Consider the following 15,000-nt stretch of genomic DNA (forward strand, 5'->3'; position numbering starts at 1 on the left):
CTAATCCTCCGTAATGTAGAAAGAGTAGACAGAGAGAGGTCTACAGTGCACGTGTACAAATAACTCACGTGTCTACCCATTGTGTAACATGTAAGTGAAGGGGCCGGTGTGCATTGTGGTCTTACCATGGAAACATTACCCGACCGGGTACCCGTGCTACCCGTGTAAAACTACCCGGACCCGATACCCGAAGAAAATGCTACCCGACTCAGCCCTAATTCTTTCCCAATGCCAGCCGAGGAGAAAGATAGAGGATATGGCACAACTCATACATCCTTCACCAAAGATTGATGCTGTCAACAATTTTCTTGTAAGAGTGCAAAGGAAATGAAGGACTTCACCTTAATTTCTTGTATTTTATCTCAGGGCTTGATTTCTCCATTTTGAGCTTGAAATCCACAAAATAAGGTCACCGGGGATTCTACAGTGCTGGCAACTGAAATCCGACCCCCTTGGCGGAGCGGCGCGCCGCCAAGGGGTCGGATTTCAGTTGCCAGCACTGTAGTTACACTTACCACAAGAGAGCTGTTCAGCTGAGCCAAGTAGTAGCAGTCTCCGAAATACAGCTGATACGCCGGAGAGGCCGGTAGAGCTGCACAACCCGACGGAAGAGAGCTAGCATCCAAGTTACCGCAAACGTTCAAAACATACGAGACGTTTGCGTGGTCCTCATCAGCAGCTGGGTAACCTTTGGGATTCTGCAGAGCGCTCAGATCATAATGAACGCATCCCGCAGCGGCTGGGTTGTCTACACCAAACGTGCAGGCACTCAGAGCAGGTGATACATTGCACCAAGCTAACACTATCACCAGCCAGCAGGCTGGTCGACACCAACCATTCAGCATGGACATGGTCCCTAATAAGAGCTTGGTGAACCACCGGTAGCTACGTCTCTCACTTCTAGCTGCCACCTTCGCTATGTCAGCGATGGCGAGCTGCTAGAAATACTGTGCGATCCCTATCAGGGTGATTGTTAATCTCTGAGTCACCACAGTAAATTTCACTCAGTCTAATAATATCAAACTGGAATTCCGACTGAGTGCTACAATTTGTTTGTTTCTTTAATTTGTGTAATATCTCAGCTTGTTGAATGAAGTTTTGCTCATTTATCTCGGAGTTTCTTCATAGCAACCACCAAGCTGCAAGGTCACTGACTGATTGCGTCAACGATGAAGTCGAAGGAGTCGAACTGCACAGTCCAGGAGTCCCAGGACCCAGACGTGCAGCAGATCACGTGATTCGCGAACCGTGTGCAGTCTATAAAACTACGGAGTACGAGTCTTTGACTTGTGCACAGGCGCTGGGACAATATGTGGACATGTACAGCGCATTTACTTGCCATATGATATGCATTAGGGACTTAGATCCAGGGCAAAACATAAAACTGTCCGTGCTCACTTCGGGATACTAGTACTAGTACTGTACACTGACAATGACAGACAGTGCTAGTGCTTGCATGCAGGCCATTGACACACCAACCCCCCCCCCCCCTGCCTCCAAAACAGGGAGTTGTTTGTACGACTCCCTGGTTCAGCAAAAATCAAACCTTGATTGGCTTCAGGGCATGTACACGGGGCCAATGATCAGCCATCGTGACAGTGGCCAGCATCAGAATATGGGCTAAATTGAAGTAATGCAGTGCAGGCATGCCACTGCCAGCCATGGATAGCAAACACCAGTGCGTCCTGCAGGCCGGAACACTGAATGCTGCATGACGCCGATGCAGAGCCAGCTAATCATGCACCCAAACAACCAGCAGACCTAGGGAGCTGCTCAGTATTATTTACCTCTCGTACGTTGTGAGAAGTTCGGAATTATTGAGAAAACACAGAGCCTTAACTCATGACAACGAATACGGAAACTTAGCTCGTCACGATGTGGGAACACACAGTACAGCCAAGATCAAAGAAACAAGAGCAGCTACTTCAAAAGGACACGCATAGTACGAACACTATGTCCAGGCAGTGAAAGAGCAGCACAGAGCAGGCCAGCTGCATACACTGAGTGCATGGTTACATCGAATGGAACATGCCATAACCACACTCATAGAACATATAATTTCAAACGAGATAAACTTCTACAAAGACGAATGATGACTAAGAAAAACAGACAAGCAAAAGAGATGCTATTCTTTGGATAAATAGACAAACTATAGCTTTAGGAGGATTATGAAATTACAAGCCACTGATGACAAACACCCAGGCATGCTGACATGGCAGACGAATAGTGTCCACATCCGGTACTGTAATGTGAAAACCATCTGCCGCTTGACTTGCTGTCAGCTTGCCCGACATACCCATCATCTGCACGGACACTGTGCTGGGAGCATTCTTGATTTGAGTCAGCACTACATCACCTGGCTTGCCACCACTCACTGTAAAAAGAGATGTCAAACAAATAATTGCAGCATTCAGAGATAGTGATGTCATTCGAGACACCCTCAAAATGAAAATTTCAAGTGCGAGTTACCGTGTGTGCTACTACCTCAGCACATACACATTGCTAATAGAAGAACAATAACCCGGAGTTCAGGATTGCTATGTCCTCACACCAACTGACCAACAGTATCAACACACACCATACCAGTTCACCCACCACATGCTCTGCCAACAGCTTTATGTTGCAGGGGCAAACCACACACTCAACTGACATGCACAGCAGTGCAAGATGCCATTCTAAGAAACCAGCAACTGAGCACAAGGACACCGCCACACTTACCATGTACTGGCCAGTCAAAGGAGATAGCATACACATCACCGGTTGCCTACAAGACGTGTGACACAAACAATAAAGAATACCAGCCATATCAAACAACGAGTGGTGCAAGCATCTGGCAGCCTTTTCATTAGCACTTTTCAAATCTGTTCATCCGTGCTATGATTAGGCATACGACTGACAGCTGAAGAGAAGACTTCAGAAGTGGAAAAGAGAATAGCTAGTTACCCTACACTGAAGTCATATTCACACAGGAATGATGCAACCTATATCAGTAAGCGGTGGTCTTCTCCAAGGCGATCATTTTACTACACATTGATCCGTACCAGTGAGCTACTCGTACTTATCCGCTATGGACAATTCCCTAATACGTTACAGGTGATAATGCTAGGATTTATAGATACAATGTATGTAGCAACGAAGAGCTGTGTCTTACCTTTGATTGGGTATACCAGATGCGTTTGGCGCTAGTATCGTTCTGCGCAATCCATGGCTTTGTGCCGTAAATGGCATCACCATTCACCTACATGTCATGCAGAAAGACACCAGTGGAGTAATACACACAACTGAATACACAACGAGAGAAGCAGAATGCTGTTGATTATCGGTTATTCAGACTAAACCCTGCGTACGGGTAACTCTGAGTGAGGGTAGGGGAGGAAAGGAGGGGCTGGGCGGCGGATGAACTTTCTCTTCTGCTAACAATAGAGCGGTAAGTAATGTTCCGTGCTATAAAGATTCCACTATCCAATCTCCAGGAACACACTATGGCACTGCTGTGCCATTGCTAGCAGTAATACTGGCCAGCCACGGATTCAGGTACCACAATTCTGAGAATGGTCTAGGCATTGGCAAGACCATAGCCACAGTTACCTTCATCCAATCTCCAATTTGTAGCAGTCGCTCTTCAAAGGCTGGGACAATTCTTCCATCAGCTGTTGGTCCGATGTTCAACAGAAGATTTCTAAAACAGGAGCAGTCAGAAAAAAACTTTTAGGAGACTTAGATAATACAGTTGGTCACGGGGTGCATGCATGCATGTGTGTGTCCGCGTGTGTATGAGTGTTCATGTACGTGTCCGTGAGTGTGTTTGTGTGTGTGTGTGTGTGCATGTGTGTTCGTGTGTGTGTGTTCATGTGTGGTGTTCTTGTGCGTGCATTGGTGTGCATGTGTTCAGTGTGTGCACGTATTTGTGTGTGTGTGTGTGTGGATGTGTGTGTGTGTGTGTGTGTGTGTGTGTGTGTGTGTGTGTGTGTGTGTGTGTGTGTGTGTGTGTGTGTGTGTGTGTGTGTGTGTGTGTGTGTGTGTGTGTGTGTGTGTGTGTGTGTGTGTGTGTGTGTGCATGTGTGTGTGTGTGTGTGTGTGTGGATGTGCATGTGTATGTACACATCAAGTGCATGTGCTTTATGCTTCTATTCAGACGGTAAACCTTTTTCCATGCATACCGTACACAGTATATTTGACTGTATGGGAAAAAAACGCACTCTGTCCCCACACTGGTAGTTGCTCTGAGTATGTTCCCATTCAATTGGCCACATGCAGACAAGTCGGCGTTATCAAGCAATCTGCTTACCCATTGCAGCTGACAGTGTCGACAAGTTGGTAAATCAAGTCGGTGGTGTTGATGAAGTTGGCGATGCCCTCCTAACATTGGTTGCATTCACATCATAAAATACAACAAAAGCCATTGATTACCAAAGTCATGAGCTACAGCGAGACTATGACACATTGAGGTACACTCTAAACATAATGATGCATACCATACTTTCACGTAAGGAAGAAGAGGTCCAGTTGTAACTAACAGTGTCATGCTGGCAAAATTATCAGACAACTCTACAACGAAATTCAAATAACACATCTTCTCTCTTCTGTGTAAAAACTTTAAAGCTCCACGATCCGTGCATTGAGTGATTTCCAACAAATGCCATAACCCTCTGCGCAAATCACGCCTTATCCATCTAACAGATCAATAGCCACGTTGGAGAAGCATGTCGCTAAAGGTGAAAAAAAAGTTTAACGCATTCACTGTTTAGTAAGGCAGCAGCACGGCTGCTCACCGTTCGGTCAAAGCCCCAAGAGTGTTGTTGAATGGTGAAGCAACTCTCCCACTTGCTGGACACTTTCTTGCCAGGTGTCCAGCGATCAGGTCCTGTAGTGTAATCGCCTCCACTGCCAGTTCCCCAGCTAATAACAGTACACACACACACACACACACACACACCTCAGACCTGCCCATCGCGGAAGCGATGATAGCGGACAGCTATGTTAGACATAGCAACTTGTGCTGGGATTACACCATTCAACAGCTTGCAATGCTGATGAATTGACCGCCACTAGTTTTAGCCTAGTATCCACCACACAGCTGATTGAAGTGACTTTTTTCTGGCCAGTGAATCCCTATTAATTTTTTCATTTTTCTTCTTTTTTTCTTTCTTTTTTTCCTACACACACACCACACCACATACTCCGACATACACTGGCTGTTGGTAACCACCCAGGAGAATGAAAGAAAAGTCAGGAAGAGTCCGAGAAAGAGAAGAAAGACTTGTGCGACCATAATCGTCGGGAATTGAACCCGCAACCGCTCGATTGGAAATCGACTGCACATACCACTGCACCATATGGGACACACACACATACACACACACACCTCAGACCTCAGACATGCCCATCGCGGAAGCGATGATAGCGAACAGCTATGTTAGACATAGCAACTTGTGCTGGGATTAGACCATTCAACAGCTTGCAAGGCTGATGAATTGACCGCCACTATTTTTAGCCTGGTATCCACCACACAGCTGTTTGAAGTGACTTTTTCTGGCCAGTGAATCCCTATTTTTCATTTTTTTTCTACACACACACACCACACCACATACTCCGGCATACACTGGCTGTTGGTAACCACCCAGGAGAATGAAAGAAAAGTCAGGAAGAGTCCGAGAAAGAGAAGAAAGACACACACACACACACACACACACACACACACACACACACACACACACACACACACATACATACACATAATTTGGATGCTTTTCTATGGCAAGGAAGTGCAAAATTGTGGCAATTACGTATGATCCCTTCTGACCATCATTGATCAGGCATGTGGCATTGTCAGCTCAGCATTGACATGTGTACAGCTAACTCAACAGGTACACGGCTGTACATGTATTTTCGTTTTTGCAGTCATGTGTGCCGCCATGGTTTAGTTGGCAAAAGCACCTATCTAGCAAACAGGAGATCCTCGCTTGCAAGAGTACATAACCCCCAAGAGTGTGCACCTCCAGCTATGGGTTTTGCGACGGCAGAACTTCACATTACGTGACAAACTCGTGCACATTATTTCCACCCTATGCACAATAGATACAGGGTTGTACGTGTCCGCAACTCTGCTTTGGGTTCAACTCTCCAGTGGTCACTGTGCACTGTTTTCCAGCGGAACCTTTTTGAACAAGTCACGTGATGTGAAGTTCTACCGTCGCAGCACTGCATAGAGGCTGTGCAGGCAGTTGCAGACTTTCATTCCTAATGCAGTCGGTAAGAAAAGCTTAATACTAGGGTAGTAATAATACTACTACTCTACTCACCGACTGTTCACCAGCACAGTATCCTTGACAGGACTTTCATTGTACAACCAGCTGATAAATTCTGGTGCTTTCCAGTAGGTGACTGAATCACGGGAACATCGGTTGTCACCAGCGGCACCATCAGCCCAGATGACTTCAGGCTGTGCAAAGAAGACATTTTGAGAAGGATGTGACACCACCATGGAGCCATTTGAAGACCATAAGAGCAGGGCGTTTTCGTGAGCCTGGGACCTGATAAGATTTCTCTCACGAGCAATAGAAAAGAAAAGCAACCGGTCTTCGACCTCTCCAAACCACACATTGTGAGCTCTCGAACTACATGGCCATTGAAAAGACGTGTTGCATTGGGTCAGAAAATGCCTCTGATTCGGATGATTAGACAACATGGTGTATACATTCTGGCAATGTGGAAACAGAGTGCCATTGTAGTATAATGCAAGCTCTGCGGCGGATACCATCTTCTCATACCTTATATCTAGTGGTCATGTCCTTCAACGTTGGCATCAGAACCTCGTCGACAAATTTCGGATCCGTGCAGTTGTTGTCATTATCCTACAGAACATGATGGGCGGGCATAGCATACAGCAGCACGCTTGAAGTCTTAATTGCCTGGTAAGTTGTGACATATCCAATGAGGCTGCACCATACACATGGCATTGCACTTTTCTATTCAGTTCATCTAATACTTTTGAGACGAAAAGGGAGTCAGGCACAGAAAATAAGTAGTAGGAGGATATGGAGGGGAGACACAGAATGATAAGAAAGAGTCACATTACTCCACATGAACGAACTAGACGACCCAATGCTACCTGTCTCCTCATTCGCTACCTGATGGCTGCAATTTTCCGCTTCCCTAAAACTGATGAAAAGAGTTGTAATGTTAGGATCTGCTATCATGCACATGAAACTGCTGATAAGACCCATAGATCCACTACGTGCAGAGGACTTGGCCACATCTTGCCTATTTCCACTGGCTACGACAGCACTATTGAACCATGCTTACCTCCAGGAAGAGAGGGTTGTACCACTCTCTCATGCTGTGATACAGACCCATGTGTAGCCCTGCTGCCCTCACACTGTCTGTCAACTCCCCAACAAGATCACGATGAGGACCAGTGTCCATGCTGAAAAGACAGGGAAACAACAAACAGTTGCAGAACACAAGGACTGATAAGGAACAAAAAAAAGTGTGATTTAACTTTGATTGGTTGGGCCGCATCCAAGTTTTCCTGAACAGACGTGATATGATCGGCTGGTTTGGTACAGAATATTCGGACCTTGCCATGGGCATATCATACTTGACGTGTTGCAGACAAGCCAGCCATGCTGCTAGTCATGAAAACTTTCAAAGTACTGAATGCACGTTTCCCTACCCCTATAAACACGTGAGAGTCCCGGACTCAGGCTGTACAGCCCTAGCAATGAGCGCACTGGTCAAGGCTGTGAATGCGGTCCTACTCTGTTCATGATGACTTTGACATGCAAGCACTCAAGAAAGGAAACAACCAAAGCTAGTAATCTCTAACCTGTTCCAGTTCCAATGTTGAGCACTTGGGAAGTTGCACCACCCTTCGTGATGTTTGGATGTCAGCACAATATCTATAGTGGATACGGAATGTGAAATATGATAACTATCACGGCTCGAGTGAGACTCAGTCAGCCTGAGTTTTCCGCATTCGCAGGAAGTAGGAACAACACCACCCTCAAGGATCAAGGCAAAGATGCTAAAGCTCCTAAAGCAGGGGGAGGTGAGTAGATCAGACCCACCGCAAAGTGGTCAAATACTGAAAATCCCATTCGTTGCATCCATGTTTCCCTCGTACCAGGCCATGTGTTTAACTGCGGGTCGCAGCACGGTCGATTGAAAACATCCTTCCGCTTCCCTGCAGGGCTTAAACCTCCCATCCCCTGTTTCTCAGATTAATAATATTATGGTTTTAGACCATCCCACTTTACCCGCCATAAAAACGTTTTTAAGCATGGGCTAATTATTGTCCATACACAACATTCATCCGGTGTACATTGCGCAACAATCAGGGATAATATTTGGCAACTCTCATTAAAATTAATATAACGCATACGATCCAATCACATTTCCATCACTAACATTTTGCACCCGAATTCTTGAAGAGCGCAGCCCACTCATCTGGATCATAGAAGTCAGTGTTGAACATGGGTGCAAAGTCAGCATAGCTGCAATACACAACATTGCAAACGGCAAACATTCTCAGTCTGCAACATCAGGCCACTGCAAAATCACATCGACGGATGTCAACCCAATTACTTGGAGATGAAAAGCAGCGGCATACAAAATGTTCTAAAACCAGTGCTTGAACCGGCGATAGCATCTATATTAAAAGTATCCATGCCAGAGACTGACATACAATGTAGCATACAATGTAGCATACAATGTAGCATGGTGCACTTCTATACACAAAACAAAGTACTACAATCAAGTCCTACTACGTCAAAAGTTCATTTATCACACTTATCATCATGACATAAATACTTAGAAGTATACGATACGTTGAACTCCTCCAAAAAATTGAACACTAAGTTGCAGCAATACCATAGCAATTATGTATGTAATAGCTACTTCACATTCTCCCTTTCTCAAAAATGCAATACACCATTAGGAGTATTCACTGGTTTGAGAGAAAGACATATTAGGAGTATTGTCTATATACTTGCAAGCAAGAGTAGATAAACAAGAGTGTGCAACTCGCGGATGGGTTGGCCCACGGCGGAATTTTTTGTTGACGTAATCTTTTCGACGACGCACGCAGTGCGAGCCTTTTGGAGAGGTTTCCCTCGTGCACTTGGCCGGGCTTTACACTACAAGGTCGGTGCCCAGCACGTGCTCTCACACTGCTCTGCGGCAAAGTCCGCGTTTCTGAAAAAAGGTGACGTCAACAAAAAATTCCGCCGTGGGCGGGGGTATCTGCAGATTGTGCAGGAGAGATCCGGAGTTGCACACTCTTGTTTATCTACTCTTGTTGCAAGTATATTTTAGTTATCGGGTCCACTTCATCAACACCTCACCTGAACTCCTCCCCGGTGCACGGGAACTTCTCAGGCTGTACACCTGAGCAGCCGTAAACTCGATTGTGGAAGTTGACAGTGTCCGGATCTCCAGTCATGAGCCGTCTCCAATACCACTCAGTTTTAAATGACGGCACGCTGAAAATTCCCCAGTGAACTACGGGGAGTGAGAAGAGAAAGAATAACGACTGTGAGGAGCGCGATCACCTCGAAACCAGTACTGTAAAGCGTGACATTTTCGCGGCGTTTTTAGTTCGCGTTTTCAGAATCCGGACAGGTTTGCGAGGTTTTAATTTTGCGATTGCAGAATTTGCCACTGTGGCATTCATGCTAAACCTTTTATGGATCTCCTTTTCGCACTGTCTAAATTTCGCGATTTCCACGCGGTCGCGAATTTCCCAGAAATTAGACCATCGCAATAATTTCACGGTTTACAGTATGCATCGTATGTATCCAGCACAATGTAAGAGTAGCAAAATGGAATAGTTGGACTACCTAGGTGCCTTTCATTTTAGAGGAAGATATTCTCAAATGGGCACCATGCTGCTGCTTACCCCTTTGTTTGGCAAACAGTACAAGCACTTTTACTGGGGCATGAACATTCAGTGAGGGTGAATTTACACACTAGCATTTGCCAATCAATTTACCAAAAATCTCAAAGATTTTTCTGAGCTACCATATTTACTCCTCCCCGATAGGCCATTTTCAATGGATTAGTGACGAGGCTGAAGCACACGATATGGATACAATCTGTCCTATCGTTCAGGCGCAGGCTACAACGCCGCTGACTTACTGAAAATGCCAAACTTCACATCATCAAACCAGGTCGGCCGAGGGCGGAATGAAACACTCTGAGGAAGATATCCACAAAGATGGCAACACAGCAAAGTCTTGTTATTTTACGAGTCACATGTCTCCCTAGGACTCTACAGCCATGCAATCTACATGTATAGCATATCTAATCAGTAAAACTGAAACGAATACACTGAAGGTTCAGATAGAGATCGGTTAGTGATATAACCAACACCAATTTGTCAGTCTTTCTGTCAACTTGAATAGCACGTTCATATCGAGTAATGGACATTTCGTATTTTGTTCGTGGCTGAGTCTGAGTCTGGGGATGTTTCTTGTATTTTCATGAAGTTAAGTCACATGTACAGTAATTTAATAATTTTCAATATTCGATTTTCAAATTTCATTTCAAGCCTAGCAGTGAGTCCTAGTGGTTCAATGAAGAAAACCATACTGATAAGCAACAAGAAACTGAGTGCTAAGACAAACTATACAATTGCTTGTATACCCATCCAGTTACTTTAGTAGCATGTTATAATCTGCCACAGTGAACAGGTGTGTGTTACTAAACTACAGATATTCCTACCAGAACTCCCTCTTTTAGCCCTCTCCTATGAAACCTACCAGCCAGTTTGGTTCAAATGGAGGCGCAGGACATGCGGTTGTAGACGTGCTCACTGGACAGGCATGTGCTGATCGCCATGTCACTACACAGGGCAAGCGGAGGGCAACAAAACACACTTTTCAATGCGCAGATCATTGCTGTTGGAAGATCACCCTGCAGCGTGAAACTCTGCACTACAACAGATTGCTCATTCCATTCGTGCATAGTGTGTGAACAGCTCTGCACACTGTGTATCGGGCACGCATACAGCAAAAATACTTGCCAGCGAGGACATATTGTGCTCATGATTATCAGGGACTTTTACTTGACTACCTCTAACATCCTCCACGCAAGGGAATCTTGACATCACTGAAGTGTGTGCATACGAGTGCAACATGTACATCACATGTGACCGTGGGAATGCTATTAATAAGAGGAGAACTGTATGGTCTTCGTGATCATTGTCACAATGAAAGCATACAAGGCGGCCCTACCTCTGTAGACGTACGGAGGCCACGCATGCACCTCCTGCGGGCTTCCCATGCCGGCACTTGGGTCACAGATGAAATCAAGGATGACAGCGCGACGATTGGCGATGATGTCATGCACATCTGCAACATACGGATGAAATCAATCAATAAGAAAATGTTTTGCACACAGAACCCTTTGGCTACAAAATTACCACAATAGTTTTCAAATCTTACTTCGAAGTAGAAAGACCGCCACGATCAATTTCATCCACTGTGGCATACAGTGAAACCTGTCTAAGGCGACACGTCAAGGGACGAGAAAAAGTGGTCGCCGTGGCCAGGTGATCTTCCTATCCAGGTTCAGTGGGTCACGTGACCATGTCCACATGTGATACATGTGATATATCATTGTGATCAGTGTATCACAGTGCACACACCTATGCTACTCTCGCACGACTCATGTGCCTGGGGTCCTCAGACCTGTCAACTGTCGTGCATGCACCATGCACATCTACACTTCCTGCACTGATGTGTAGACCTACCATGCATGGTGCTGCACCATGCAATGCATACATTTACATGCACTAGCACTGTGCAACGCGGTCACGGGCGGGTGGCCGTCGGTCGCGTTGAGCGAGTGGTCGCCTTCTCCGAGCTGTTTTGAATGTGAATGCGTCCGTGACAAGGAAATATGGTCGCCATGGCCGAGTGGTCGCCATTACAGGTGCTACTGTAGATCATGCGCACTGAGTTCAAAAATACAACCGATAAAAGCCATATTTTCTACTGCACAGTTATGCTGCTGAAACTGAATTAATGATGGCATACTAACTACGAGGCAAACAAAACACATGCTCACTCTGATGAAAAACATGTGTACCTTTCGGCAAAGGCTTTCCTTGCTCAGCATCACCAATGCCAATACTACCATAGTCCATGATCTCCCTCTTATCTTGCTGATCGGAATGAGTGTCTGCAGATTACAAGTACAATATCAGTGTACGAACAATCAGAAATTCTCCACTTTCATCTTCTTCTTCTGTCACCCTGACGATAGGTCAGGCCTAAATATTTGGTGGAATGTCAAGTTGATCGTAGTGAAGATACCGCTTTTGGAGTTGGAGAAGTGAAGAGTTACATAAAGAGATAAATGAATTGTGATTCGAGTTTAAATTGTTTTGCGGGATATCAGGACACACAAATATATCCATTATGGCATGGTTGGGAGGGCAATAATGGATTTCAAGTCCAGCCCCATCATAATTAAATTCTCACACCATAACCGTTCTTCTGTGTGCCACAGTAAAAAAAAGGTAAACATACTTAACATGCAGAGATGTTGCACGTTCAACTTTCGGCTTACCCCCATTGTAGTAGACAACACGAACACCAGCCGTAGCGTTAGCAGGATCCACAGGGTACTGAAAATACACAGAATCGAGAAGTACAATTAATTATGTTATAGTCACTGTAGTAAATGTTTGCAGTGTGCATATTCTACATACATATTGCCTGGTGAGAAGGACACAGTTGATCTATGAAGTCTAACGTACTTGTAGTCTATGACCGGTGCACAGCCCAGTGTTCAAGGGGGGGGGGGGGGGGGCAAGCCCAAGCAGTCACAGTGCTCATATCATCTGTGAGTGCATAGTCTGCAGCACTGAGTGTGAAAACACATGCAATCAGATTTTTGGGCAGCATTGTACATGTGCCACATAGCAGAGAGTGTCTTCATATTTACATTTACCACCCCCCCCCCCCGTCTTTCCTCTCCCTCCCGTATGCAGCTACGCGTACCTGTCATTTAGGCCGGTATAGCTGAGCTCGGTGAAATCCGACGTCGTGAACGTAGTACAGTTTTCTAGCATTGGACGCTATGAAGTCCAAACACCACACCTTGGAACTCTGCGTTCAGCCACAATGCAGAGCACTGTTGTAATCATGTGGCTGGACCCTCATTCCGCAAACAGCATTACTAGTACCTTCCAGTTTGATCGTTGATACGGTAAAAGAATTGTTTTACGGGGAAACCTAGTGTCAAATGCTAAGTTTTGAGACTTTTATGGGGAAGATGACTTGCTGTGTGGTTTGTGAATACATGGCTAGATTTTCATTTACGTTTACTTGACCTTGCCACATGTAATTAGAAACTGTAGTAGCCAGCCAGCAAACCGATAGTTTCGAAATAAAAATCAACACACACAAGTATCAACATTATGCATACAGGCGCAGAATAGTGCTTACCACAAACGAACTGTTCAGCTCGCCAATGCTGTAACACTTGTCGACAATCTGAACCGCTGGAGAGGCGGGTAGCGATGCGCAACTCGATGGCAGGGAGCTAGCATCCAAGTTATTGCAAACATTCAACACATACGAATAGTCTGCGTGGTCCTCATCAGTAGCTTTGTAACCTTTGGGATTTTGCAGAGCGCTCAAATCGTAATGAACGCATCCCGCAGCGGCTGGGTTGTCTACACCAAACGTGCAGGCACTCAGAGCAGGTGATACATTGCACCAAGCTAGCACTATCACCAGCCAGCAGGCTGGTCGATACCAGCCATTCAGCATCTCCCCTTGCTTTGTTTGAAACCTTTCCTGCCTCCCAATCCTCGTTTCCAGAAATCAGTAGCGGACTGAGTGAATAGCGCAGTGGATTTCCTTTTTTACTATGATGTTTATTTGCCTCATTTAGATTTACATCCATTATTATTACTAATTATATTAGATTTGCATTACCATGACTTGAGTACACCATGGTACACCACTAGCACTGAGCTCATTACAATCATGACATGAGCTGTAGCAGTGTAGGGCCGCTCTAACTACGTAACTTACTTCTAAGCTCAGCTGAAGATCACGTGCTCTTCGCATTTCGCAAGCGGCACATGCATACACCTGTACACAGGGGCGGATCCAGAGATCTCTACAGGGGGGTTCCGGTTGAACCAACAGCCAAAATATTATGGAATCAGATGTGCGGTTGGCACTTGTAATAACGACAATCCGATTGTGTTAGTGGGAATCGCATGCTTTTAAAACACACCACGGACATAATATTATTATATTTTTCCATCATCGACCACACCACAACTGCGCTCTCCAGCCGGCCTCGACACGTTGCCACAGCACACCACCATCGCTGGAGACTGAGTCGGAGCGCAGTTGTGGTGTGGTGGACGATGGAAAACCTGTACAGGGCCAAATGCTGCTGCCTACCCTACATTGAATATTATTTAGTACGGGCACATAATCATATACAAACATGTATGCAATCGACTGGCACACAGGTTCAGTGAGGGCTTGAAGACCCTTTCAACTTCTTGTAAAGATCGGATATGCAAGCCATTGGTACGTTGAGAGCTAGGAATGCCGAAATGACAACTAAGTTACTCAGTTCCCTGTCCATTTGTACTTTCGGAATTTTTTGGCCTTTTTACGATGCGAAATGCTCTATAGTCACAGGACAAGAGCATCGTCTTCACTTCAGTGACAGAAACAACAGCAGCAAAACAGTGTCCAATCCTTCCAATGTCATCTAAAACACATCGCTGGCGCAGCATTCCGTTCCTGCGGAGGAACAACTAGTCATTACTGCATGCTGCAGCAGGTAGAGATTACTGACTTTGCTTGGATGTCGGAGCCCTCATCTTCTGAGGAGCTTGAACTCTACGTGTACGGTTCGAAGTTCGTTGAAGAGTGTCAGTACTCGGAACATCCTTTGTCTTCTGCAAAAAACTTGTCCAAGGAATACTGACCACACCACACCCATCCTGAGCAGCAGTGAATG

The 15,000-nt window shown here is 45.5% G+C and overlaps 2 protein-coding genes across 2 annotated transcripts in view; both read right to left on the reverse strand.

Moving 5' to 3' along the window:
* The window catches only part of LOC135809110 (alpha-L-fucosidase-like), an 11,813-nt gene extending 10,743 nt beyond the window's left edge, over window positions 1-1,070 (reverse strand). Inside the window, exon 1 of the mRNA XM_065322381.1 lies at window positions 516-1,070. Within this exon, the coding sequence (XP_065178453.1) occupies window positions 516-851 (336 nt within the window). The 5' untranslated portion in view covers window positions 852-1,070. The remainder of the gene's footprint in view (window positions 1-515) is intronic.
* Window positions 1,071-1,762: 692 nt separating this feature from the next.
* LOC135809111 (alpha-L-fucosidase-like) lies at window positions 1,763-13,901 on the reverse strand. The gene is made up of 18 exons (XM_065322382.1): window positions 13,455-13,901; window positions 12,574-12,631; window positions 12,091-12,183; window positions 11,235-11,351; window positions 10,761-10,843; window positions 10,138-10,195; window positions 9,345-9,501; window positions 8,410-8,495; window positions 7,829-7,901; window positions 7,306-7,426; window positions 6,771-6,854; window positions 6,303-6,442; window positions 4,773-4,899; window positions 4,289-4,359; window positions 3,589-3,679; window positions 3,152-3,238; window positions 2,719-2,764; window positions 1,763-2,374 (listed from the first exon to the last, which is right to left on the reverse strand). Exons 1-18 carry the CDS (start codon window positions 13,779-13,781, stop codon window positions 2,175-2,177), a joined length of 2,019 nt encoding a protein of 672 aa, XP_065178454.1. The 5' UTR covers window positions 13,782-13,901; the 3' UTR covers window positions 1,763-2,174.
* Window positions 13,902-15,000: the final 1,099 nt, after the last annotated feature.

This window comes from Sycon ciliatum, chromosome 2 (genome assembly GCF_964019385.1).
Source record: "Sycon ciliatum chromosome 2, ocSycCili1.1, whole genome shotgun sequence".
In the NCBI taxonomy this organism is placed as follows: Eukaryota; Metazoa; Porifera; class Calcarea; order Leucosolenida; family Sycettidae; genus Sycon; species Sycon ciliatum.

Excerpts from the sequence above, each read along its gene's own strand:
- LOC135809111 (XM_065322382.1), bottom strand. The coding sequence starts at position 13,781 with ATGCTGAATGGCTGGTATCGACCAGCCTGCTGGCTGGTGATAGTGCTA. Across the intron at positions 11,352-12,090 it reads AGGAAAGCCTTTGCCGAAAG|ATGTGCATGACATCATCGCC; the intron begins GTACACATGTTT and ends CGTATGTTGCAG. Across the intron at positions 10,196-10,760 it reads CATTTGAACCAAACTGGCTG|AGTGTTTCATTCCGCCCTCG; the intron begins GTAGGTTTCATA and ends TATCTTCCTCAG.